We start from the raw sequence: 27,543 nt of genomic DNA on the forward strand, positions 1-27,543 counted from the left end.
TGAAAAGAATATAGTGACGGAGCTCAAACGCAGTTCAGCCGTCAACAACAAACAGGAAGTGACGTATGTTCAATTAAAAAAAATATAAAAAATCACAAACAGTCCCCGGAGTCTCAATCTGAATCAACGGAGTCGCGAACCTGCTCCGAAGTGCCGATCTAAATCGACCGAGTCCAACACCACTCTTTAGCCTACAATAACTTTACAATACAACTAACTTTTCATTATATAATAGTGAGTTTTTTAATGACTTTCATAATTGGGAACTTTTTCTAATAATTGCAGCTTTATAGTTTGTAATTAGATTGTCTTATAACTTCAACTTTATATCTCACAATTGCATTTTTTATGTTACTTGATATTGCAACTATCTCATAATTGGAACCCCCCCCCCCCTTTTTCATAATTCGTTGTTTTTCTCATAATTGTGAATAGCTTGTAAGATTTTATTACACTTATAACTTTATCTCATATTTTTTTCATTATTTTAACTTTGTTATTTGTTTTGCAATGGGTACTTTAATAGCTAATTTGTGTTTTTTTTGTTCATCATAAATGTGATTATTCCTATTGCTGACTAGTGACTTTTTCATGTAACTGCAACTTTTATAATTTGAGTTTTTCCAAATAATGTGGCTACAGCTTGCAATATGACACTACATTTCAACATTGTGACTTATATTACAGGTGTTTTTTTTATTTTTTGTGTAACAGTTTTGAATTTTTACCTAATAATTGCAACTGTCAAAATTGGCTCATAATTGACTATCTTAAAGTTAGAAGTTTTACCAACTTCATCTTAGTTTTCTTGTTATTGTAACTTTATTTCCCCTTCAAGCGAACTTGCGTTGCAAACTTGCGTTTGCTATGGGGACTGCTGCCAGCAAGACCGGTGTCTGAAGCACTTGTGCAACAACTCTAATCCTGTTGGCCATGTATAGCCATGTATTAGACCCCCAACCCCCTCCCCCCCCAGGGTGTTAAGTAGTCTTCTTCGAGCCTCTTGCCTGGACTGTGTTATCTCCCCTGTTAAGGTTTTAAGAAGATTGCATTCCATGCATCAGGAGCATCAGTGGCTTGGTTCCTTTTTGAGGAAAGGTTAGGTGTATGTCTGTCACTTCCTTGGTGTTCTCTCACTAGTTGGACAGACATTTTGTTCCCCTTAGTGTCCGCTAGAGGATGCAGCACGACTTCCCTAGAAGGGGAACATCTTGGTTTACACATGTAACCATGGTTCCCCCGAGAAGAAGCAAGATGCTGTGTCACCTTGCAATGCCTTCATGCCTAAACTTGTTGGTAGAAATGGTCTTCTAAACAATAGTATGATGCTGCTATTGTGAAATGAAATAAGTTATACCTTGATATACAATTTTGGCCATTTTGTCCATCTATATTACAGACATTAGCAAGATAATTTCCCTGATGTATTGCTGCATTGGTGCCATGTCTGTAGATTGATTGAGACCAGCTGTGATTTTTCTTTCAGGGGTTGAAAAGTAAAGTTGTAGTTGTTTGAAGTTTTGAAAGGACATTATGAGTTTCCCTTCAGGCTTGTCTATGTTATTTTGGAGGTAGGGTTAATGCCCTGCTGACTGCCTCACAAGAGAAATGTTACAAATTGGAAAGCTGCACATTTTGTAGGTACCGGAAGAGAAAACAACATGCAGAGAATATTCTTCATCATTTAGTGTTCTTGTTTTTTGCCCTCATGGAAAGTGGAAGGTGCCATTAATGAGGCCATGAACAGTGAAATTTCAGTCTCTGTACGCATTAAGTTTCATTTGAATACAAATGAGGAATTAATAAGGATAAACGACAGAATGGAAAGAGAGAGAGATAAATCACATAGGCTCTGTTCCGAATAGCATGCTTACATGCTATTTTGCTCTTTCTGAAGTACATTGTATATTTAATGTGAATGAAACCATTGTTGAGGAAGCTGCTTTAAAAGCATTAGCATGCTAACCTACTCATACCTAAGTTGTTTAACAACAAGCTTCTCATTTGGAAAAGTAGTTAACAACACTACATGCTACAGATCAACAGTGCTTTAGCATTTGGTTGCATTACGATGCTAACTATCACAAAAATGTGCGTGTTGGTGGAAAGATAAGATGAAAATTGAATAAGTAGTGTTGCTGTAATAGTCCAATATTGCATGGAATACTATCCCCCAATGCAATGCTTCTGACTTGACTTTCGGAGAGAACGAACTGGGAGTAACTGCATTGCATTGCAGTTTTTATTTTTTTTTATTTTAGCTTATTGTTTAATCATACTGCCAGATGTATAATATTTTATGCACAATTGTATTAAACATGCAAAAATAACAGTTTAAATAATATTATTTTTTTTTTTTTTTAAGTGAAGTTTACAGAACAAGCAGTAAGCTAGTATTGCCTTAGACGTTCCAACAAGCTCGCCACAGGAGAAATTAACACTCACACAAACCGAACATAAGTGGAAGTGCAAACTCAGAACCCTTTTATTGTTGGCAGATCTACAAGAGAACCATTTAGGAGTGCAATCAATTGACGATTGCAATTTGTCAGAAGCCTCTAATCGCAAACTCTCCATTCCATTGCTGACTTTTCCACTTTCACGGCGCCAGAGTTTCTCTGCTCTGGTGGCCAGAAGGGATGTCTCCAATTACACGGTAACAGCAGCTCTCTGTTCTCTTCGTTTATTTATTTAAATGCCATTACTTCGGATGGGTTTTAATAAGCTAGTCATTTCGCCCGGCTGAAAACGTAATTTGGTGCTGATAGAGTCTGAGACTTTGAAAAGTTAACACTCCTATATTCATTTGTCAAAGTGGATCGCCTTACCTGCAGGTTATTACCTTACACACACAGCTTCTCAGAGAGCACTTTTATGGCAATACTCATTTATCATTTATCTCATATTTTAAATAAGATTTAGAATATTTGATATTGCATATCATATTGTTAGATTGTTGTACTTAGCATATGATATGCATATTATGCAATAGTGTTAATTATGGGACATGCTAATTAGCATAAAGCAATAAGTGTGCAAATTGACTTTTCAGATCAGTAACAGGCATGCAATTGTATTAAGCATTTTTGAGCTAATGTACCATTACGACAACATCCGACGGTATGCTATATGAATAAATTAGATGTGCAACTTTCAAAGGAGTTGTTTTAATCCTTAGGCCATTTCCGTCTGTTCGTTATAATTTGGCTGAGAGCTTACCATGGAGATGTAAATAGTCAATAAATATTTGACACGCACTGATTACAGGTCTTATTAAATAAACATGTAGAGTGCATTGCTGGTAGATTATTAAATATCGTATAGGTAAATGTATGACATGCACTTTGGTATTTATGGAAATCAATGCATAATTGTTATAACTTAGTTTATTTGTTCTATATTGTATTACATATACTGTACACATCACAATCTGGGATTGAATCAGCAACCTGTGGCCATTCTTCAGATGTCCAATGATAAGTTTTTGTTCTCATTTTTACATTGCACAAACATAACACTTTACACTCCATACTCAGACCTTGTATTCTGCATTTAACGCAAGTGCACACACACAGTAGTGGACATACATATCTTGAACACACACCTGGAGCAGTGTGTAAATAGGTAATTGCTAAAATGATGCCATATTTTAAGTCATGACAAACTGACATTTTAAGTTTAGTTAAAATATTGGTAGCACTTTATTTTACGGTCCTGTTCCTCATGTACATACTATGTACTTATTATAGTGATTACAATAACTATGTAATAACTAGGTACTAACCCTGAACCTACCCCTAAACCTAACCCTAACCCATGTAGTTACCTTGTATTTCCAGAACTTTCTTAGATAAATACACTGTAAGTACACTATAAGTACATGTAAGTACACGTACTGTAAAATAAAGTGCAACCAAAATGTTTATTTGAAACAATTGAATATATTAATTATTTGAAAAAGCCACGCAAATTGTTGCCTTAATATTCCTTTTTTTTTTTCGTCACCTAATTTTGACAATGCACAAACATGCATCTTTTTGAAGGCATATTCATTGTTAGCCATACAGCCAAGCATGACGAATCATAAAGGGGTGGGAGAAAAATATGGGCCAGCACCCAGAAGAGGAGAGCTTATAGGATATAGCAATTAAATTTGTGAGAGAGGCGCTATAGAGACGAGTGCTTTGGAAAGAGCAAGCACTTTAATGAGAGCCCATGGAGATATATGGTCACACGGGTTAGGAGTTATTGCAACCATCGTATGAGTGGGCAAACAACTGTTTTACAGAGGAACCATAAAGGTTTCTGAGGGATACATATTTGCCTGGCTTAGACAAACTGTGATTTATGATGGTCTTGTTCAGCTAGAATTCCCCTCCAAATTCGTAGCCCTGAAATGCTTACTACACAGAAAATGAGAAAGGGAGGGGATGAGTGTGGGGGGAAAATGAAAAGAAAATGACAACAAAATAAAATACTTGTGTAAGTTGGAGGTGGATGTATTTAAAGTCAATATAATCCTGCTTTCACAACCTAGTTTACTTCAAAGCCTGAAACATCTCCGACACATGCATTTGAACATGCTTTTTGACAAGGACATCAAGGTCAAGTTCACCCTTAACATAACGTTATTTGCTATTATTACTGTAATAGTTTGTACATTAACATTAAATTCCATTAAGCTGCCGTCAATTGTCTGTAAGATTAAGGTTGTATCAGCTATAACAGTTGCTAAAATAGTGCCTATTTATCTTTTTGACTACTGGTAAATATTAGCCCATGTGACCCAGGTGATGCAACAACTGCTATTTTTGTAATGCTATGACTTTATTATCCATACTTCTACTGTTTTCATTTAGTTTCACTGTGCTGTTTTATGTTTAGTTTATTTGTGCTGTGCTGTGTTATTTCGTTTGTTTAGTTTCATTGTGCTGATCTGTTATACTGTTGTTTAGTTTGATTATGTTTAGTATCATTGTGAAATGCTGTGTGTACCTATGCTGTACTGTTTAGTTTGTTTCTTTGTCCTGTGCACATTGAAGTACTGTGCATTAGTTGAGACGAATTTGTTCTGTTGACAGCCACTGACTGTGGCTTGGAGGATTTGAATTCCTGTGAGATCAGGAAACATCTAACAATCAACCACTGAAACTGGCCTATAAATGCAATTTAATCATTTCATTAAAATTTTTGCATATCTAAATCAATTCCACAGAAAATTCAGTTTTCTTTGACAAAGAGTATAGATTTGTTAGGTTGCAGATTTTTTATGGGCCCAAGAGGAACATTACTTTTTCAAACATGCATCAATGTCATGTTTCAATTTTGCTTGAAAAAAAAAAATCAACATTAGATAATGTGATGCAGCATTGCACTGTTGAAACATACAACACTTTCTTTAACATGTTAACACTGAGGCTGCTATACCTGGAGGTTTTCAGGCACTGCAGGGCATCCGTATGACCCATGATCTGTAAAAACTCCACCAGTTCACCCACCATACATCCTTGACCTCCAATGAGTTTGAGCAGACTGCGGGAAGGACTTCCATCCGCCTCCAAAGCCTTCAGAGAACACATATCCATATCATCCAGACTGTGCAAGTGAAAGGTAGAAGACAGTAAGAAAAAGACAGAGTTTCTTAGTATCCATTATACATTAAAAGGAAAAGTGAAATAAGAAAAAATTGTTACCTCACTTTGAATCGCTTGTCACTTTTCACGATTTCCCCCAGTTTTCGCCATCCCTTATTGTTGGCCTTGTCAAGAGACTCACAGAGTCTCTTCAACACAGATTCTTTCAAGAAATTTATGTTCAAAGGAGTTGTCATTCAAATCTGACATGACTGAAGAAACAGCTCATACACAAGTGTGATTGGTTGACCTGCTGAACTCTGATGTAAATGTTCAGCAAAGCACCTGCAAAATGGGACATTGAAGCAATATTTTAATCGGTGTCACTTACAAGCTACTGGATAAATGAATGTAAAACTAAATAATTAATAATTATTCAAAATAATAATAATTAATGCCACAATGACTGCAAACTGTCTGCAAAATTGAAATTGATTCAAAAAAATCTTTATCTAGAAACCCTGATGGGGACTAACTAATATTTAGCCTAAAAACAAATGCCTGTGAAAAATGTTCACACGCTAGGTAAAATTGTATGACATTTTACATTTAAAGGGTCAGTTAAGTAAAATAAAGTTCACTCAAAAGCTAAATTCTGTTATGATTTCCTCACCTTCATTTTGTTCCAAACCTGACAGACATATTTTACGTGGTTTACAAATTAATGAGACGTTATAATGACATCCCGAGTCATCAACATTTAGGCTACTTACACAGTATGGCAAATTTGCAGTGGAAGACTGAAAATTTCATTCTTCCTAATATGCTCTTTCATGTTCCACAGAAGAAAGTTATCAAACGGCTTTGGAATGACAAGAAGATAAGTAAATGAAGGAAGCATTATCGGGTTTTGGTGAACTACCTTTAAGACACTCGCTATAGTTTTCCTTTTTACAGTTTTTGTCAACAACCGAGTACGAGTATTAAATGTCTGTAAATTATTCAAATTAAAAAGAAAAAAGTATTCGAATTCAAACAAGTAGAGTTAAAACAGATCAGAATGCACCATGAAGACAAAAAGTAATATCAGAGTGTAAACATACCGTGGACGGATCAGACGTTGACATGTATCCCATTATTAAGCAATACATTAATTCTTCGCTACACTGACTGATGAGGGGGAACTCCAACTTTCAAACCATACGTATGTGTGTGTGTATGCATCACTTCCTGATGTCTAACAAAGAGGAAGGTGTTCATCTCGTCTCTCCTGAGCAGCTCAACGAGGTCTCAAACGGAAGTAGCAAGTTCTTATAGTCAAATCAGATACTCGCTATGAGAAAAGCCATGTTTTTCAATTATTACTTCACCAGAAAATTATTTTTGTTGATTAATGGCCAGATCACTAACAGTTATATTCCTACAGTAGGTAGCCTACTAAAGATGTAAAGTTTTAAGTAGCTACTCGATCTCTCTCACACACACACACACATATTTGTTTCTAACACATGTTCTTTTGACGTTTCCATTCATCCCAAAAAAATAAATAAATAAATAAAAAAAAAATATATATAATATATATATCAAGGAAAGTGCCCACCCACTGTTCAAAACTATATGAAAATGTTTGTTTTTCCTGATTTACTGGATAAGGATTAATGTTAAATATATTTTTATAAATATTTTGAAAATATATATCTGATTCTGTTAATTCTTATGGAGTTATAAGATTTTGTTAATTTACTCTTTTTTTCTAGGTCTAAAAATCACACATTTAAAATGTAGTTTCTTCATATGTCCTGTTTTTTCAAGATAGTGAGCTAATTTTAAAGAAAAGCAAAAAAAAAAAAAAAAATGTTGTTGAGGGGCTGAATTAAAATAAAAAATAACTTGATTATATAAAAAGGTTGTTTTGCCTTATTTTTAAATCATTTTAAGTTGTCTTGGGGTCCCTTTGGGAGTTTGCTGAGGCCTCTAGAGGGCCCCAGGCCCCTGGTTGAAAACCACTAGTCCTATCATCCAGACAGAGCACTCTAGCAACACCCTAAAAGAATGCAAAGCAACCAGTCAGAGCCTCAGGGGCAAACACTCAGACTACCTCCAACACATTATCTATTTCTGTCTGTTTGTAGGCCCTTATCTTTTGGTCTTTCTGTCTGACTGCTTTAGACCTATATAACTTCAAAACATTTTTATAACTAAAGTTAAGAAATAGAGACTGATAGCACACATATACAGAGATGACTATTTGACACCTGCGATGTAGATATTTTTTGTGTTTGCACGTCTGCAATAAGTCTGTAGGACATTTCCTGTCAGACACTGAATAGACATCTAAAAAATGTCTAAGATGTTTATGATTCATTATGTGTGTCAAACTGACATCTTTAGGACATTTATCAAATATTTTGTTCACATCAGATGAAGCGACCTTTAAGAGACATCTTGCAGACGCACGTGTTCTATTTATTTTGGTTCAGACATTCCACTATTTTCAAACTTCCAAACAAGGCTTTATTAGACGAACACCAAAGTTTTATTAGATGCACTTTACTCATCTTGTGTACAGTTGCTCTGTGTCATTGGCAGGTAATGTGTGTGTGAGTGCGTGCGTGCGTGCGTGTGATGCAACGTCATCGCCTGTATGCCACTCCTCGAGACTCTCCTTGCAGCTTTAGTGCTGTTTGTGTGCAACTAGAGACTCAGAAGCACTGCGGTGTCAAACAGGGTGACTTTTCATTTGGCCTTTCCCTCTCTCATAGTGCGCGGAAAGACTGTTTTCGATCCAAAATGCAGCACGTGAGTGGAATACTGGAAAATCACAGGTGAAGCAGTAGCAGATCAAGGTGAGTCTCCGTCAAAAGCGACGACTCTATTACAAATTATTCTTTTGTGATGCCGGGTATACTTGCTTAATATTTATCTTATAGGCCTATAACTATGCATATATATATATATATATATATATATATATATATATATATATATATATATATATATATATATATATATATATATTGTTTTTTTTTGCGTCCAATAATATCGCAATCGAAACCGGGATTCATTTATTATGTATACAAGGATTATTAAATAGCGTCAAACAGTATGAGTCATTAAGATTTGCATTATATTTGTAATTCTTTAATATTGCATCTTATGGTCTATCTTATATATATATATATATATATATATATATATATATATATATATATATATATATATATATATATATATATATATATATATATATATTATTATTATTATTTTTATTATTATTTTCATGTAAAGAAGGTTAGAGGTTTAATGATAGGCAGATCTATTGTTCAACAGTCAAAAAATGACATAAGCTCTTCTATCTCTTGTACCTCAGCTGGGTTGACCTGAGATCACAGTTTGGCTGTCTGACCTGCCTTGTCATGGCTTACTGAAGCAAAATGTGTTTGTTTATGGCTATTACACCAGTGAGAATGCTGTGGCAAAAATTGGCCCCTGGAGGAATGTCAGAAGGAGACAGTAGTTTGTGTAGACTCAGTAATTAGTCTAGTTTGTTGTGCCTTAGTAATATTATGAATATGAGATATTTTGAATAACAGATTTTCAGAGAAGACTTGCTTTTGTGGTGATTGATTGACATGACTTTACACATTTAGTTGAATCCCATATGATACCGGGCCTCAGCTGCCATCTCTTTCTATTCCACATTGATCACCTTATATGTATTTGATAAGAATGTGTAGGAATGTATATTATTTAAAATATGTATTATTATTCATGAGATGTGTTGTCAAACTTGCTGCTGTTAAAATGAAAATAATTATTTGAAGTGGTCTGGCACCGAAATAGTTAATGTCAAATGTTCTGAGGTCATTTAAACCTGGACTTTAACCCACTTCCTTCTCAATAAGTACATATAATGCCGATGGCATGTTCATAGAAACTGAAACAAGTAAATGTAAAATGAAAAATATAGATGCAATATAAAGATTGTAGCAAAGTGTTTCTAAAATGATCCAAAAACATAAAGCACATTGATTGCCCTTTATGTCTGTGTCTCATCCATTTCCAAGGCAGTATCTTTCCATTAAGTCAGCTCTCTGCACCTGTGTTTGGCGTGCTCAAATCTTTTGTTGATGCCTTGTGTTCATAACCTTGTACATTACCATGCTGTGAGAAATAACCATCATTCAGGACTGTGTTAGACACTTCTGTGATCATGATGTGCTGAACTGAGAACTTCATTGATTAACTCAAAAATAAAATAAAATAAAATTCAATGTGATTTAGTGTTTGTGATTGTTCTGCTTTCATAATCAAAATGACACATTTTATAATTTTACTTTGCCGAGATAAAAAATCCAGACCAAAAACAATTCACTGTGTATTTACTTTACTGATCACGTTTAGAACATAGTCATGAAATCAGATAAGAAGCGTCTTTTTTTAATCTTGGCATAGAGTAAACTCCATGCAAAATTGCATACAATTTTGTACACATGATGACCTTTCAGCTGCTGTGATGAGTGAAGGTGTTTACACATGCTAAGTGGTTGTTTTGCATGTCTAGATTGATGTTTAAAGTAGAAACAAGCTCTACAGGTGGTACTTAACGTGCTTGTTGTGGACATCTTATTGACTTTTGGTAGATGTTTGTTTCTCGTGCAGGAAAAATGTGGAGAGATGCAGAACAGGCGCTGACTCTGATGTTTCTCCTCTCGTGGATCTCACACAGCATGTGTAAGTGAGGGAGGTACAGCTTTAAAATTCAAAGATTACATTCAGACAGTTGCCATTGTGTTCTCCTGTCTTTTTTTTCATTTGGAGGCCTGTTTGAAATATCACTTTATCTAGTCCTATTATTCTTACAGATATCTTATAATATACTCTTCAATTACAATACCTTTCCAGGTCATTCTCCCCCAGGGAGGCCCAGAATAACAAGATGCCGGTCGCCTGAGAAAGAGACTTTTACTTGCTGGTGGGAGCCTGGATCAACAGGTGGATTGCCCTCCAGCTATCACCTGTATTACAGAAAAGAGAGGTGAGTGCAGCCTGCATCACTATTCAGCATCATTCATCCTGCTGTCAAAAAAGTATATTTGAATTATTATTTTTTTCTCTATATCAAAGCATGGGTAGCTTTTTTTAATTAAATATTAAAAGAAGTCACTTGTGCTCACCAAGGCTGCATTTATTTGATCAAAAATACAGTAAAAACGGTAATATTAGTGCAATTTTCTTTTTCTAGTTTCTTATATTTTAGATATTTAACCTATTTTAAAATGTCATTGATTCCTGTGATGGCAAAGCTGGATTTTCAGCAGCCGTTACTCCAGTCTTCAGCGTTACATGATCCTTCATGAGTTCATTTTGTTCAGAATTTTTGGACGAATGGAAACGTCAAAAGAACATGTGTTAGAAACAAAAATCTTTTGTAACAATTTAAATGTCTTTAATGCCCCTTTTTATGAATATAATGCATCTTTGCTAAATAAAAGTATTAATTTCTTCCAAAAGCAAGGATTTGAATGGCAGTTCAGATCTTCATCTTGTATTATATTCAAAATATTTTTCTAATTCCTATCCCACACGCGTTTACTAATAAACACACCAAACCTATAAATATCAGGTTTTGGTTCATCTGTTCATTTGTCATTCATCTTAAACTTTTTCAGCTCTTTGGAAGTCTCTGAATGTCCGGATTATCATAAGGCAGGGAACAATTCGTGTTATTTTGATAAGCGCCACACGTCTCTTTGGATCACATACAACATCACAGTGGTGGCCTCCAATGCACTGGGAGAAGCCTATTCAGAATCTGTAGAAGTTGATGTTATGGATATCGGTGAGTTCATTTAATGTGTTTACAAAACATTCAAATGCATCCAGAATCGCTTTTGTTTTTATATGCCCCTAGTGTATACTGACCATGCATGAATGGCTAATGATGTTTTACTACAGAGGCCAATTTCAGCGTTGTTTTGACAACAGCCACAGTGCAGTGAGCTGCCTGCTAAATATAGTGTATATAAAGATTTCCTACCACTTCATAACGGCACGCACAGCACAATCAGCAAAGGCTTTCAGTTAGATTGTCATACTAGAACAAAACCGATTACACTGCATGTAAAGTTATACAGTTCAGTTACTGCTAGAAACGTGTGCACACTAGGCTCTTCCATGAGTTAAACGATGATGATTTTATGCATCTAAATGGAATGGAAAAGTACTAGATGGCACTAAACAGAGGCAGCTCTGAACAGAATGAGGATGATCAGGTTTGTGTCTTGTATTCTGGAGAACTCAAGCCATGTATTGAATATCCCACTGCACATGATTGAATGTGCTGCTGGCATATGGTTGATGTACTAATTTTTAAAAAATGCATTAAGAGCATAAATTCACTACTGTTTAAAGGCTGGACTCATTATAAATGTTCATTAAGGATGCATTTATTTGATACAAATACAATTAAACAGTAATATTGTGAAATATCGTTACAATTTTCTATTATAATACATTTTAAGAAATGTAATTTATTCCAGTGTTGCTCCAGTGTCACATGATTCTTTAGAAATCTTTTTAAGAAACATTCTGACTTGGGGCTCAAGAAACTGTTGAAAAAATATCATGATGATTAATATTTTTGTGGCAACTGTAATACATTTTTTCTTGATTCCTTAATGAACAACATAGAACGACTTTATAAATGTCTTTATAAATGTCACTTTTGAGCAATTCATGTGTTCTCACTGAAGAAAAAGTATTCTTCTCTTTCCAAGAAAAAAAAAACATACTAATCTTGAATATTTAAACAGTATATGAAGAATAGTCAAGTATCCATTTAGACCACATTCAGTTTATTTCCTTTTTTATTTCATATATTGTTGTCACTTACTGGTACATTATTTCTGAGAAGTTGATTGTCATTTAAGATGATTCATCTTCTGCCACACAGTGCAGTCTCACCCTCCAGAGAACGTAAATGTGACTCTCATGCAGACCACGAACAGTCCCTATTTCCTGGTGCAGTGGCAGCCTCCACATGACGCAGACACACGTTCAGGCTGGGTAACAATCAAATATGAAGTTCGCTTAAAAATTGAGAACCGAGGACATGAGGAGGACAGCGATTGGGAGGTGAGATTTAAATAGTTTCAAGGTCATCAAGGTTCTTAAAAATGTTCTTTTAGTTTGTAATTTTATTTTATTTTTTAAATCAAAACATTTTAAGTCCAAGGCTTTCGACTGGGGGTCCATATATAAATAATATGTGACCCTGGACCACAAAACCAGTCTTAAGTCGCTGTGGTATATTTTTAGCAATAGCCCAAAACAATGTTTTGCTTTTATGCCCAAAATCAATAGGATATTGAGTAAAGATCATGTTCCATGAAGATAATTTGTAAATTTCCTACCGTAAATATATCAAAACTTAATTTATGATAAGTAATAGGCATTGCTAATAACTTCATTTGGACAAATTTAAAGGCGATTTTCTTAATATTTAGATTTTATTTTGTGCACCCTCAGATTCCAGATATTCAAATAGTTGTATCTCGGCCAAATGTTGTCCGATCATAACAAATTATAAATCAATGTAAAGCTTGCTTATTCGGTTTCGAAAAATGTACACTTAATACTGGTTTTGTGGTCCAGGGTCACACATATTAAATATTCCATATACTGTATTTATACAAATTTGCTTTAAAATGTTTTTATTAATTATCAATGTATTATAATGAAAAAAATCTGTATTGGGAGCCTGTGAGTTGACTAGTTTTTGCATTTAAAAGTTTTGATACCGTGTAAAATAATTATGATTGAGACATAGTTTAAATTCTTGTGTTTTAGTCATATAGTGCTGGAAAACAATTGGAGTTTAGCATCTACAGTCCACAGCCAGGAGCAAATTACATCGTTCAGGTGCGCTGTAAACTAGACCAAGGTCTCTGGAGTGAATGGAGCCCCTCTGCTTTCATCAAGATTCCAGACAGTAAGATGAGACCAGCACCAGCAACTCAATCTTTCACACCTCCAGCCATTGTGCTGCATTACTCAGCATTTTTAGCCTTACATAACAGTAGCGGATACATATACCAAATACATTTGTAATTCTGCCTTTAGATCCATTTAAAGCAATTATACAGTAAAGCATTAAAAGATGAATTTAAACAAGCTTAAACAGGCTTTGTGTTTCTCGCATTGCAGATACATCTGACACACAGAATGCATTTATGATCATTGCTGTCACACTAATGGTCATCATTTTCCTGCTGACTGCAGGAGTGCTGACAGTCAAGATGAAACCGTAAGCATGACATCCCACCTCATCACAATGTCAAAAGAATTTACTCTGATTATTTCTTTCAAAATCAGTATTCTGCAACCTAATATGTGACACAAATTAATATATTAATATTAACATTAACACTGTGTGCACGTTATTTTTTAATACAAAAAAAATGTCCTTCTTATTTATTAGCAGTTATATGTGCAAAACTGTTGTAAAAATGCAATACCTGACAGAAGGGTAAAACAACTTGCACTATAAACCAGTATTCTTATGATTAAAATAATACGTTTTTATTATAATCACTTTAAATAAATAGCAAATAAGCAGCATAATATACTGTTGTTTCACATCAAAAAACAAAAAAACTGGAATAAGATGGATAACACCATAAAGTTAATTCTGTATTTCTGTATTCTTCTCTAGGGTGAAGCATTTTTTACTGCCACCAGTTCCAGAACCGAAGATCAGTGGCTTAGACACTCGGCTCCTTAAGGTACAGCAGACACTACCATAATTCATGCATTTCTAAAGTAGTTTTAATAAGATGTGTAGTAGTGAAGTTTTTTTTTTTTTTTTTTTTTTTTACAGGATAATAGGATAATAGTAAAATTAAAAAAATATTCTTTAGAATTAAATGGATAGTTTTTCCTGTGGAACATAAAAGTAGATTACATTGTGACAATTTCTTTAAACAATCTTCTGAAATGTTCTGTCATTGTCCAAAAATAGGAGGGAGTTTTTAAACATTTCCAACAGACAATGAATTGACCCCACAAAACTGCAGTTACAGATTACAAAGGGTATTTTACTTCTCATTTCACAGAGTGGTAAGTCCGAGGAAATCTTCAGTGCTCTGATTACTCCGGGATATCCCCAAATAGCCCAGAGATCAGACCGTCAAGTGGACTACCTCGTGGTCTCTGACTATGACGAGGAAATGGATTTTAATGGCAAAGCTCATCTTGAGTGCCAAAAGGGAGACAACTGTCTCACAGAAACTGCACAAAAGGTCTCTCAAAACAGCATCCAGATCACGTTGAACAGCAGTCAGGATCTAAGCACCACCCTGAGCGAACACGTCTACCCTGGGACCGTCTCCAATCAGCTAAGTGCCACCAGCAGTGTCCTTGGAGAGCCACGACAACTACTTCAGCTTAATTGCAATGGCTCACCAGAGAAAGCTCAGGATCAAAACGCTCTAATGAGCTCCGGTAGCAAATGTGAGATCGTCAGCATCCACCCTGCTGGACTTATGGGGTATGTTGAGGTTGATGAGGAGAAACGAGACCAGACACCTCTGGCAGGGGAGGACTACAGCATGGTCACTGACGTTATCAGTGATAATATCCTTGTACTACAAGACAGCCTCCCCATACAGGGTCACAAAGAGGTCAAATGTGACAAAACATTTAAAGCCGAGGAAACAGGAGGGGTTTTCGAACCTCTGGGATACTTGGAAACCCTGACAACTTTTTTAAGGGGATCTTGACTGTTTTCTTGCGACTTAAACTTCAGAGGTTTGGGATTGTTTTGTGTCTTAGTGTCCTACTCCAACTGTCAAGCACTTTGTTAGTAGAGATGGGAGAAGGGTTCTTTCGGCAATCAGGGGTGCGTTTCCCATACAATGACATGCTGCTAAACTACCTGAATACAAAGAATCGCTGGAGAAATTAACTAGCTATTCATAATTGATCCACAAAACTGCTTCTTTATCATTTTAACCACATTGGCTCAACAATGTTTTTACTGAAGTCACGCAGGTGGTGGAGTAATTACTTTTGCTAATCAATCATTTTGGATCAAATTAATGTCAGATTATTGATGTAAATCACAAACATGGCATATGAGGACTACAAAAATGTTGTGAGCCATTTTTTTTAGTGTCATTTGCAGCTTCCCCTGGGCACTAGAGCACAATCACATTCTTCAAAAACTGCACTTTCATTCTCTTGACAAAATAACATATATATATATTATATATAATGGAATGAAGGAGATACAGATTGTACTGTTAGCTTGCTTATTTTCTCAAGAGCATGATCTTTTAAAGTCCATATGTCATAGAAACTATGGTTGTAACTACAGGTCGAGAACTGTAATTCTAAACACAGAACGTTGCGATGCTATCTTTGAATGTTCGTTGGGACTGTGGTTTCAGAAACAGCTAATTGTTGAACAATGTTGGGAGCAGTGGAACTTGTAACCATATTTGGCTAATGATGCCTTTGCGAAACGCACTTGTGTTACCTTGTGTCTGTCAATCTGCACAACTACAGATACAGTTTGCACAACTACAGAACAGTTTCTAACCAACAGAAAGCTGCAGTAAAGAGTCGAAAATTCGTTTAAAAGGCAGCATCATTCCAAACCGTTACACATCGACCAACAGCTGTTAAAAAATACCCCACTAAAGATCATTAGAGTAATTGTTAAACCTTTCAGAATGTTTCTACAACCTTCTACCTCATAGCAGACACACAAAACATCCCACTGCAGTTTCTGACACTTTCTTCAGAAACCTGGCACTTTTCTAAATCCTTGCTGCTTCTGATCTTTCAAAGTTTGATTATTATTAAGAGTTTTCATAGTTAATTGGAAACATATTTTAAAATACAGAAAAGCTAATTTTGTATATTTCTTAACAGTGATACTATGAATATAATAAGTGTGAGATTTCTTTGGTCAAATCATCTAATGATGACGATACAGTGTATTTATTGAACTATATATCCACTAATTACATGTCACTCAATCCATTTTATTTATACTTGATTTAATCTTGATTTATAACACTGGTATGATGTTAAAATAGTCTTCAATATTTACTCATTTTTGCATATACAGACAGCATCACTGAATGCATCCTTCTGAATTGAACTTGGACACTCGTAAAGGCAGTATCTATCTAAGACTAATGTCATAAAACTCTGGTGCACAAGATCTGGCAAAGCCTAGCTACTGTCAAAGCTTAACCAAACACAAGGGCAGTGACTTTTTTCCACTTAATATAGAGCGCCTCAGAGAAGCTAGTTACATTGGCAGACATAGATGGGTCAGCTGGTCTCATCATGGAACATTTATGGTCTGCAGTGCAGCAGTAAAGAGTTACTTTAAGTCAAACATTGACTTAACACTATACAAGGACAAACATTTGGTTCGGCATGAAAGAAAATGCTAGAACTGTTGTGCAGCTTTTCTGTGTAGTGTAAATTATAATGCTCGCCATTTGTTTTATATCACCCATTGTGGTACATTGTATGTGTTTTGTTTTTTATGTAACAATGTGATGCTTAAGACATACAATACTTAAAGAGATTTAATATTTAGTTATGTAAAACCTGTTAGCACGGGGGTGCATTGGTGTTTCTCTTGTTCATCACATTCTTTCACTGACAGTGGCATGTGTTTTTTATCCACAGCTGGACAATGTCCAGAGGAAATCACTAAAAGGTTATGATTTTATTTTTGACCATCACATTTCAGTTGTGCAATTTTTTTTATTAAGCTAAATAAAAAAAATGTATTGAGCTCAAATAAAGAGTTCTATAAACAAAAAGTCAAACATTTTCTTAAATCTTAGATGAACAAATCCTGAAAGCAGCATTTTCAGAGAACTGGTTCAACCAACAAGTGGTTTATTCTAGATCCGTTAACAGTCTTTTCACATTATCAAGCAGCCGGTAAGTAAAAGCATACATTTTTCCACTTTTTGTGGTGGTTAGATGTGATGGTATGTTTTATCTGCTAATGGAATTTAAAGGGATAGTTCACCCAAAAATGAAAATTCGGTGATCATTTACTCATGCTCATCTCATTTCAAACATATAAGACATCTAAAGACACCATATAAGTAATGCATATGGATTGAGCACTTTACTGTATTTGTGCACTGTTTGAATAAAAGCATAAATCAAATCTGTTCATTATGTAAAGTGACCATGGCTCTTTACGAGACTTGTATTCGATTGCTCTATTCGTGTGGATTTCTTTTATAATCTGAATCGTAACATGCATGGGGGAAAGGACATTCAATTCTAAGGTTTTGAAGATGATGATAATAATAATAATAATAATAGTCTTATGGGTTTCCTTTAATGAAATAGTTCACTCAAAAGTCACAATTTACTCATCCTCAAGTTGTTTCAGACCTGAACTAGTTTCTTGAACACAAAATATTTTGAAGACTGTTGGTAACCAAACAGATGCTGGTTCCCATTAACTTTGTACCATATTACAGAAAAATGTATGATGTCGATGAGCACCAGAAACTATTTGGTTGCCAACATTCTTCAAAATATCTTGTTTTGAGTTCAGCTGAAGAAGAGCTCGAGGGTCAGTAAATGATGACAGAATTTTCATTTTTGATGTGTGAACTATCCCTTTAAGCACTGCAGACTGATTTCCTCTTTCTATTAATTAATTTAAAATGGCATTTCAAGGATGGACACGCAGACAGTTTTGACACAAGATCACTTATTGCAATGAATTTATTGCAAATACTAAAGAAAACCTTCACAATCACAAAGTTGTTTTTGGTCCCATAGTCAACATTCTGAAAATACACAAAAGGAGGGGAAAAGGTTTATATGTGAAAATGATTTGATACTGCTTAGTGAAGTTTTGAATGATTAGCTCTATGCTCCAAGTATATGCCACGAAGCACTGCGTACAACACAACTGCATAACACACACATTCCCTATTAACGGCATAAAGGCATAGAGCTAAACGAACACTGAGAATCTGAAGGAGAACCACCTCAAGCACTGAGTATTAATAGTTCAGCTAGTGTTGAGGAACAGCCAGAGGAGAGTTATAAATTAAAATCCAGGACTATGATTAGGTAAGTGATGTTTAATAAGTTCTAGGAAGGAGAGGTATTCCCACAAACAGTTCACGGTCGTAACAATCATTTGCTTTATGAGCCTTCACAACTAACGGCACCCTGCCGATAATGACGACACGTGGGCTGCAAACACAGTGGTCATGATCAGTAAAACTGTGCATCCAACTGGAGAAAGAAAACATGTTCTTGATTTACATATTTACAAGTGTAATCATGTACATAAATTAAGTCATTCAGATTGCTTTTATCATTTCATCAAACTACTAGACTTATTTTAATAGAAATAGAGGGATATTAGTAGTTATTTGCAAAAATATTCACCATTCAGACTGTGGAAACATCAAACTGTGCTATCTTTACGAAAATATTTTTAGTCGAGGGCTGTTCTCTATTTTCAGCTGTATTGCCTCTTGATTTAATACACCATTCCAGATAACAGGAATATGTTTATATTTGTTAATAAAATCCTCTAGACAGGCACATTTGGTACTTTAAGCTATTCCTGACTTATTTCACAGGGTGCTGAGGGCTCACGCGGCGTTGGAAACACTGTAGCGATTGGTTTCCGTGTTGCAGAAGTTTGACCTGAGCGCTGCTAAAAAACAAAAACAGACATTTTGCCTCATCCGTCGGTGTACTTCCATCAAATTCCTTCAAGGTCATCCAGCAGTTGCTCTGAACCAATAGAAATGGATGAAAACTGGTCCTCAAAATTCAGGAACGGGTGGTTGTAATCTTTTTCGAGCATTTTCTTCCATATTTTAACTGAGAAAAAACAAGCAGAATTCATAAGTGAGTGGATAATTCTTTAAAATGATAATTGTAGCGGATTATTCAATTAATTTTGTGACTGGCATTTAATTAAACTTTATGTAAAACTATGTATTTTTTTTCCCAGGATTCACCGATGAGCAAAACTTCAAAAAGAACAGAATTTTGAAACGCCTCTACTGTCGCTTCTGATCAGATTGTTATACATAACACATGTTATACATATTGACCAACCACCAAACAGATTTAATTTTAGTCTATACATGCATGGCTAACCTACCTATAAACAAAGCAGCTAAGTTACACATTGACATATTTAACAGTTAATGGAGTCGTTTAACAGAATAGTTAACTAAAAGGATAGTGAAATTGCAGTATTGCATGCAAAAGCAATAAATTCATGCTATTTTTAGGTCTTTATTTAGGACGTACTGTACTCCGGCTCTTCAGTTCCAGACGGTTCTCTTGATGGCTCCACCTCCTGCTGCTCCTCCTGCTCTTCTGGGGAAGCAGCCTCCAGATTAGCAATCATCACCTCATAGGCCTTCCTGGCATCAGCAGATAGCTCAATCATTTTGTGATAGTGATCCTGTGGCCATCAAATAAAGAGAAATCGGCAAAGTGCACAGAACTAGATATTTAACACAACTATAACCAGAAACTTCTGCTACTTACCTGTGCGCCATCATAGTTAAAGATGCCCACCAAGCTGACGGGGACAGCTTTATTAACACAGCGGCCCAGCGCCTTCCGAGACAAGGCAAACACAAATGGGATGCCTTGATCCCGGCATGTGTCGATGATCGTGTGAAGAGCCTCATCTAGACCGCCTACATTAACACAACAGGCCCCTCATCAGCAACAATTACAGCAGCAATATGAATGGAAATGTGAGCTCTGTGCTGTAAACTCACGTTACCTTTGGACTGAATACGTTCACAGTTGGGCGAGATGATAACACACTTGACCTTCCTGAGTTTGAGGTGTTTCAGCACCTCTCGTAGGCCCATGACCAGCCTGCGCTTCATCCTGGCCTTCATGGGGTCTTTCTGAAAAAGACGATCCTGAAACCTCACCAGCTCCTTCAGTAAGCTGCTCACACATTCATCTACATCTTTTCTAAGCACCTGGTTGCAGTAGCTGTAAAATTAGCACAAAGAAATACATTGTCTATAAATATAAAAAAACTAATAATATATATTATTATTATTATTATATATTAATAAATTAATGTTATTGCTTCTCAAATTTACTTTCTGTCACTTGAAAATTAGGTATTTAAGGGTTACCACTTCCTAAAATGAAATTGTTTCTTTAATCACTTACCCCCATGTGGTTCCATCCAAACCCATAAAAACTTAGTTCGTCTTCGGAACATAAAAGAAAGACATTTTTGATTCAATGTGACAGCTCTCTGACCCTCCAATAGACTGCAATGTAATTAACATGATCAACGTCCAGAAATGTAGCAATGAGATCTGTAAAATAGTCCATGTGACATCAGGGGTTCAACCGTAATTTTACGAAGCTACGAGAATACTTTTTATACGCAAAGGAAACATAAATAATGACTTTATTCAACAATTCGTCTCCTCCGCGGCACTGTAGTAGTGGAGAGTATCACTGAACGTAAACAGTGTATGCTGTTGTGTGTCAGCTGCGCCACGCAGATACATTGTTTTTGTTCAAATCAAAGCGAAAATAAACATAGAAAACGAGATCCGTGTGGCGCAGATGACACACTACGTTCAGTGGATATTTTCCAAAACGGTGCTATAGTGCCACAGAGGAGACGAATGGTTTAATAAAGTCTTTCATTTTTGTTTTCTTTGCGTATAAAAACTGTTCTCGTAGCTTCATACAATTACGGTTAAACAGCTGATGTCAAATGGACTATTTTACCAATCTCATTTCTATGTTTCTGGATGTTGATCGTGTTAATTACATTGCAGTCTATGGGAAGGTCAGAGAGCTGTCAAAATGAATCAAAAATATCTTCATTTGTGTTCCAAAGACGAACTAAGTTTTTACAGGTTTGGAACGGCATGGGGGTAAAGTGATTAAAGACAACATTTTCAGTTGCTCAAATTCAAGCCTGTTTGGGAACAATATGCATGTATAAAAAATAAAAAAAAGATTTTCCTACTCTCTGAACTTCCTGCTGTGGATTTTGGGAAGATTGGGATTGGAATTGGGATTCCAGGATTTTAGCGTTGTGTTTTCTGGCACGACGTCATCCAACTCGTGATGAGATGGTGAACCAGGCTGGCCACTCTCTGACTCCTCAGTCTCAATGAGTCCAACTTCCTCATCCATGTCTGCTACCAAGATAGACAACACTAAGATATTTAATATTCTGATCAACCACAGCAATTGCCAACAACGACATGTTAATATATCACAGTGTTTCATACTTGTGTGAAGATGTTGGTCATGGTCAGCGAGGCTGGTTTCAGAAGGATTCTCACTATTAGTAGTTTCGTTTTCACCAGCCTCAGTGGCCACCCGGGCCGGGTCTCTCTCCTCCAGCAGGCGGTTCTGTTTCCTTTCCTCTCTCTCCCGAAGAATGACCTCAATTGTTCAAATCGCAAAACATCTTTTAGAATGCTGATCAAAAACAGATCCCAAATTCACAAGAATAAAAGGTTTCAAAGGTAAGTGTAATTTCTGCATTAGATATAAATGCCACTCCAGTTGTGTTTGAGGACACAACATTCACACACCACAACTTTAAGTGGACACTGGACTCACTCTTTTGAGTGGTGTTGGTTTTTTAGCCTTGGGAACTTCTCGCTGTTTTCCCTTCTTCACTAATGGACAGGTGGAGTCCAGCGGGTTGTGCGGGGTCTTCTCTTGCTGCCATGGCTTTTTCTGAACTGAAGGTTCTTTGTGGACTGCAGGCAGAGCTCCTCCGACTAACACACCAGCAATGTTAATGGTTTTATTACACACAGTGAGTACCATCATAGTTTCCTAAAAAGATCTTTCCATATTTCAGCCAAATACCTGAAAGTGTTAGTGGTCGCTGGTCTTGTCTGGATTTTTGAGACTGTTGTTTCTGCTCAAGAACGGTCAGCATGTTTCCAAGGTCAAGCTTTACAGGAACTTTTGACTTCTTCTGACTAGTCTGCTGAGATAAGATGGGATTACAAGCAATTAAAATGTGTGGCCGTCTCATTTCTTAGACAAAATATTTAGTCATTCATTTTACATAGATTTGGTGGAGTCTGAACATCACACGGGAAATATACCAACCTGTGTCTTCTTAGTGTCACTGGAGGCAGAAGTGGGTGTAGTGGCTTTACGTAGAGACGATCCCTCTTTTTGTGCTGCTAAATGTCCTTTGAGTTCCTGAATCCATATAATTAAAGATGGTAAAAGTAACAGGTGCATATTTCGGTCTTTGATATTCAAATATTTTCTGTGAACTGCTGGTATGGTGCTCAGGCCTAAATAATAAACTCACAGATGCATGTGACAGGTCTGGAAACTCCTCTTCATCCTACAAAATAAATACAACACACAACATTACACTTCTATTAATGTCAGGTGACTACTGAATATAATAGAATTAGAAAAAAAATGAACAATTATAAAAAGAATAAGTGCAAAACAGTAAATTAGCCTTTAAAATAGCTTTAGTTTACAATAACTGATTTATGCGGAAATGTATTTACAACAAACAAACAATTTAAAAACTCCTAAAATCAAATTGCACAGATTGTACCTCAAACTTCGGAGGTTCCTGCTGTATCAGATGTTCCTCGAGTATCTCCTCTGCGTTCTCAGATGAGGTTTTGGATTTCTTCTTTTTCTTCCTCTTCTTCTTCTCTGTCTGCTCAACAGGCTGTGTAGTTAAATCATCCTGGACACAGTTTAAAAAAAAAAAAAAGAGGTTTTTACTTGTCTACTTTGTATAAATGCTTGTCACGGGGGCAGCAGTTTACCTCTGGCAATCTGTTGGCTTTGGGGCTTTTCTGGATGACTCTGGGAGGCTGAGAAGCGATGTTTGCCCAGGACTGAGCAGAAGATCCGGTGGGATTGAATTCTGCACTGTCCCAATCTAAATCAAATTGAGGTTTAAACAATTCGATGCATTTAATTCATTCAGTATTGATTTTTAACTTAAAAACCTAATTTAAAAAGATTCACAATCCACTTCTGTAATATGATGCATTTCCCAGTGAAACTGAATATTCCATAAGAAAAAAACAACAAAATAATTGTTAAGCCCTAAAACATTTTATTTGTCTTTTTTTTTTTTTTTTTTTAAGAAAAGATGCTTCAACATCTTTCTTTGAGCAAAATGACTAAAGCACCTGATATCATAATTACAACTTCCCAACTCATAAACACGAGGACTTGAACCTACCATAAGACAAAGATAGAAATGTATTAAGAAAGAAAATCTGGTCTATTTTGATTTCTGAAGCATGTTTGCACATCTTGACCTGCTGTGACAGCTGATGACATGTCACACTTTCCACTGGACGGGACTTGCTGTGTCGACTTGGTTCTTCGTTTTGGTGCATTCTAATAAGAATAAAAACCAAACGTTGCCGAGATTCATTAAGGAAACAGTTTGTGCTTTAACAGAACATTGTGTTCTCTGGCTCAAATCACCAGGCATGAACGTTACCTTACAAATGGGTGCTGGTGATCTCTGACACTCTGCTGGCACGACTGCAGCAGCACAAACAGATGGTTCCTGGTGCAGGGAAGCTGCTGTCGGGTTGCTGGGTGTGATATCACCCAATTCAGGGAAATCGGCAAGTTTCATTTCAAATGTGCTAAAACATGTAATGGCTGATTTGTCTCTTTCTGCAGGGTTTGGGGAAGGTTTGATGCCTCTCTCACCTAGAAGCAGAACCAAATCAACCAATTACAATTTAACCCGGAAATTACTATTAAAAGTCTTCTTAAAAGGAATAAACACCTCTGTCTTTTGATCTCCTACTGATCCTTTTGTCCTGAGAGGAAGGTTCAGCTCTGCTGTCCTTCAATAACTAAAAGATTGCAAAAGGCTTTCAAAAATGCAACAGTAATAAAGATTTAAATAATCCAAATAGCCATACTAGGATCAGACCTTTCCAGTTTGCTTGTTTGAATCATTATTTAGTCCACTGCGGGTTTTGAGATCAGTGCTGCTCTTGTAGATGTTTGTCCTTGGTGCCGTGGCATACTGATCATCGTCTGATCTCTGCCTCCTCTTGAACCAGTCCTCGGGTGAAGACAGGCACGTTTTGTTTTTATATGGAGCTCTGAGTACAGTAAAGTCTAAAGTTAAAAACTGAAAATCATACGACGAGTCAAAACGAGACGAGTACCGATTTCTTTAGTTCTCCAATGCAATGCAATGTACAGTGGCCTGAAAAAGCATTTGGACAATTAAAAGGAACTGATATACTGTTCAAAATTAATACATGTATTGTTACGCTTTCTTGCTGTCAAATGCTAGTGGAAAATAATCAGTCATTAAGTTCACCCAAAGGTGAAAATTGTGTCATCATTTACTCATCCTCATGTTGTTTCCAAACCGATATGACTTTGGTAAACAGAAACACAAGTTAGGCTATTTGGAAGGAAACCTGAGATGTTTCTGTCCCTCGACTGGCTTACAGTAAAATAACTCTTGTAAAGAGATATGATCACTTTACATGATGAATAGGTTTAATTTAGGCTTTTTTAAATTGACATCTAAACAATGATCAACATACATGAAGCACACATTTGGTAAACATGGAAGTGCACAAAGAACTTGGACTAAACCTCTCAACTCATTTAGATACTTTTTTATGGTGCCTCTATGGCCTTTTTCGATCTAAGTTTTGGTTGCCAGACTTTTAACAGAGGGACAGAAACCTCTAATTTTTCATAAAAAAATTGTTGACCAAAGTCTTATTGGTTTGGAATGACATAGGTGAGTAAAAAATGACCATTTTCTTTTTGCCGTGAACTATCCCTCAGATTTGATGAACTACACCTGTGATTACTTTGATTGGACACCTGTTTGAACTTGATGAGCTGGTTTAATGTTACTTTAAAAAATTGCTCAAGAAAACACGGAGCCATACCATAGTCAAAAATTATGAATTTGTTCCCACAACTTATTAATTCATGGCCATACTAATAATTATACCCCCCCCCCCCCCTTTTGTTTATTTAAATCATGTCCATGATTTTACCAGGACAAGGGAACAAATTAATAAGTTATGGTCACTATATCTTGTTACTTCCCCCTTGCTTGACATGTATGGGTCTCCAAGGGAAAGTGTAGTTAGGTCTGAAAAAAATGTCATTCGATCACATCTGCAGAAAGCACTTGGTTAGATAGTTTGATATATAATTATATATAAAAACATTCATGCATTTTTAGTATCCCAACACTTCTTGGGGCCACTGATCACAAATCTATATAAATTAATGAATAATTTCTCAATGCCTGCCTGCTCTGACTGGTTAATAAAATCAAATTCCACACAGTCAGTTATTTTTACCTTTTCAAATGGTCCTCCATTTTGTGTTGCTGTGGAAGGCTATGAATCAAACAAATTCAGAGGCTCCAAAACCCCAGCCTTCATTATCTGTGAGCTCAGAGACAGGTTCAAAGATCAGACCGGTGACATAACAACATGCATGAGCTGAAATCAAGATGAATAAATCAAATAAACACTTTGAAAAAAAAAACAAAAAAACAATCACTGTATGGAGTGCACAAATCTGCGTTTAAACAAACGATGCTGAATGACAAATCATGACGCAGCAAACAAATTAAACTAGTCATGATCACTCTTATGTCATAATCCACTCAACCAAAGTCACTTTCAGGGCCAGTCGGTTAAAACACGGTTTAATATTGTCTATACACAGACGTTTATTATTTTTTAGGGATCATAAGTAAATGTATATAAGGTTTTGTGCAGGACTGGTGTCTTAAAATAGATGATACTGGATAGAAACGGTTAGCAGCAGCCAGCTACTACAACATCAAGCAAACTTCTTTAATTCAAACTTAGACACATGAGATTCAAGCTTACATGCGAAATAAGATGACAGAGGGCCACTGTGTCGCATGTTTAGCTGTCGACAGCTTTCAGGAGCTCTTCTGTGTCAGATGGGATTTCTAGATAGCTCGTGTAGCTAGTGTATGCACAGTCATGATGATGAACTATATAGAAATTCAGCAAACAGTAAAATATTTCATACCTTCCGGTCTTTAACAAACTCCATTTTAAGAAGACGCATACCGTTTACATCCGGTTCCGATATAAAACTGGTAACTTAGGCCAAATAATTAAAGATTGAGCTCAAAGTTTACAACGAGAGCAGTCAGTGCGAGGGACTTTTATTTTGAAGGTGGTTTGAGAGACAGTCATTAGGAATGCAGTGTGTGATTTTCATCCAATATGATTTAAAATGTAGTTGATTATACTTTACATTATTTAAAGTTGCACGGAAAAAAAACTATTTTGTTCATTTTTTATTTTTAGATTTTTGTTTTCTTTTCTTTTTTTTATTCTTAACAGAAATATGGACAATATAACTTCATGCATGTACCTAATTTTGTACATTCATAAATGTAAATATATGAAATGTGAACAATAGTTTCATGTGTTTAAGCAAGAATTTGATTTGTATTTAGAGTTTTATTGTCTGTTACTAAGAAGACGATCAAAACATCTGCAGAAAATAAATATATTGGAAATTGTGAATAAAAGTGGGTTTTACAATAAAATATTATTTCAGCCTTTCCATTTCAATATTTCATGTATAATACAATGTTATTTGTTGCTTCTATGTAAGAGTGAAATTATCTTAATGAAAATTGTTTTGACACCATTGTTTCCCCACATTCACTCTTAATGTGTTTTCGTTTATACCCTGTTCTCCCCTATTAGGTTAATTCCTAATAATCTTACTTTTTTCTCTTAATAAAAACTAATATAATTGCTTCCCACTGTACTTTGGCTTGGCAGTTAAATGTAGGAATTGTTGTGTTTTTATTTATACTTGTATGTTGAATTGGAATTAATAAATGTAAAAAATAAACATATTAAAATCA

General features: G+C 35.8%; 2 protein-coding genes across 8 annotated transcripts; one reads left to right on the plus strand and one right to left on the minus strand.

Annotated features, from left to right (window-relative positions):
* The first annotated feature begins 8,246 nt into the window (after positions 1-8,246).
* On the plus strand, positions 8,247-17,789 carry LOC113080593 (prolactin receptor-like). The gene is made up of 9 exons (XM_026252755.1): positions 8,247-8,419; positions 10,236-10,307; positions 10,479-10,611; positions 11,246-11,415; positions 12,529-12,710; positions 13,425-13,566; positions 13,782-13,881; positions 14,290-14,359; positions 14,690-17,789. The coding sequence occupies exons 2-9, from the start codon at positions 10,241-10,243 to the stop codon at positions 15,353-15,355; spliced, it is 1,530 nt and encodes a 509-aa protein (XP_026108540.1). The 5' UTR covers positions 8,247-8,419; positions 10,236-10,240; the 3' UTR covers positions 15,356-17,789.
* Positions 17,790-18,322: 533 nt separating this feature from the next.
* On the minus strand, positions 18,323-26,840 carry LOC113080603 (selenocysteine insertion sequence-binding protein 2-like). 7 transcript variants are annotated; one of them, XM_026252793.1, is made up of 19 exons: positions 26,729-26,823; positions 26,519-26,649; positions 25,979-26,122; positions 24,568-24,742; positions 24,418-24,487; positions 24,121-24,338; positions 23,933-24,014; positions 23,429-23,544; positions 23,209-23,346; positions 22,948-22,983; positions 22,737-22,832; positions 22,488-22,611; positions 22,233-22,396; positions 21,896-22,052; positions 21,628-21,802; positions 20,401-20,621; positions 20,157-20,311; positions 19,914-20,070; positions 18,323-19,475 (listed from the first exon to the last, which is right to left on the minus strand). In XM_026252793.1, the coding sequence occupies exons 3-19, from the start codon at positions 25,996-25,998 to the stop codon at positions 19,354-19,356; spliced, it is 2,226 nt and encodes a 741-aa protein (XP_026108578.1). In that variant the 5' UTR covers positions 25,999-26,122; positions 26,519-26,649; positions 26,729-26,823; the 3' UTR covers positions 18,323-19,353. The 7 variants fall into 7 exon arrangements, with proteins under 7 accessions (XP_026108578.1, XP_026108587.1, XP_026108556.1 ...); XM_026252802.1 differs by having other exon boundaries at positions 21,628-21,799; positions 26,519-26,840; XM_026252771.1 differs by having other exon boundaries at positions 25,979-26,065; positions 26,519-26,839.
* Between the last annotated feature and the right edge of the window lie 703 nt (positions 26,841-27,543).

This window comes from Carassius auratus, chromosome 5, assembly GCF_003368295.1.
Source record: "Carassius auratus strain Wakin chromosome 5, ASM336829v1, whole genome shotgun sequence".
Taxonomy (NCBI): Eukaryota; Metazoa; Chordata; class Actinopteri; order Cypriniformes; family Cyprinidae; genus Carassius; species Carassius auratus.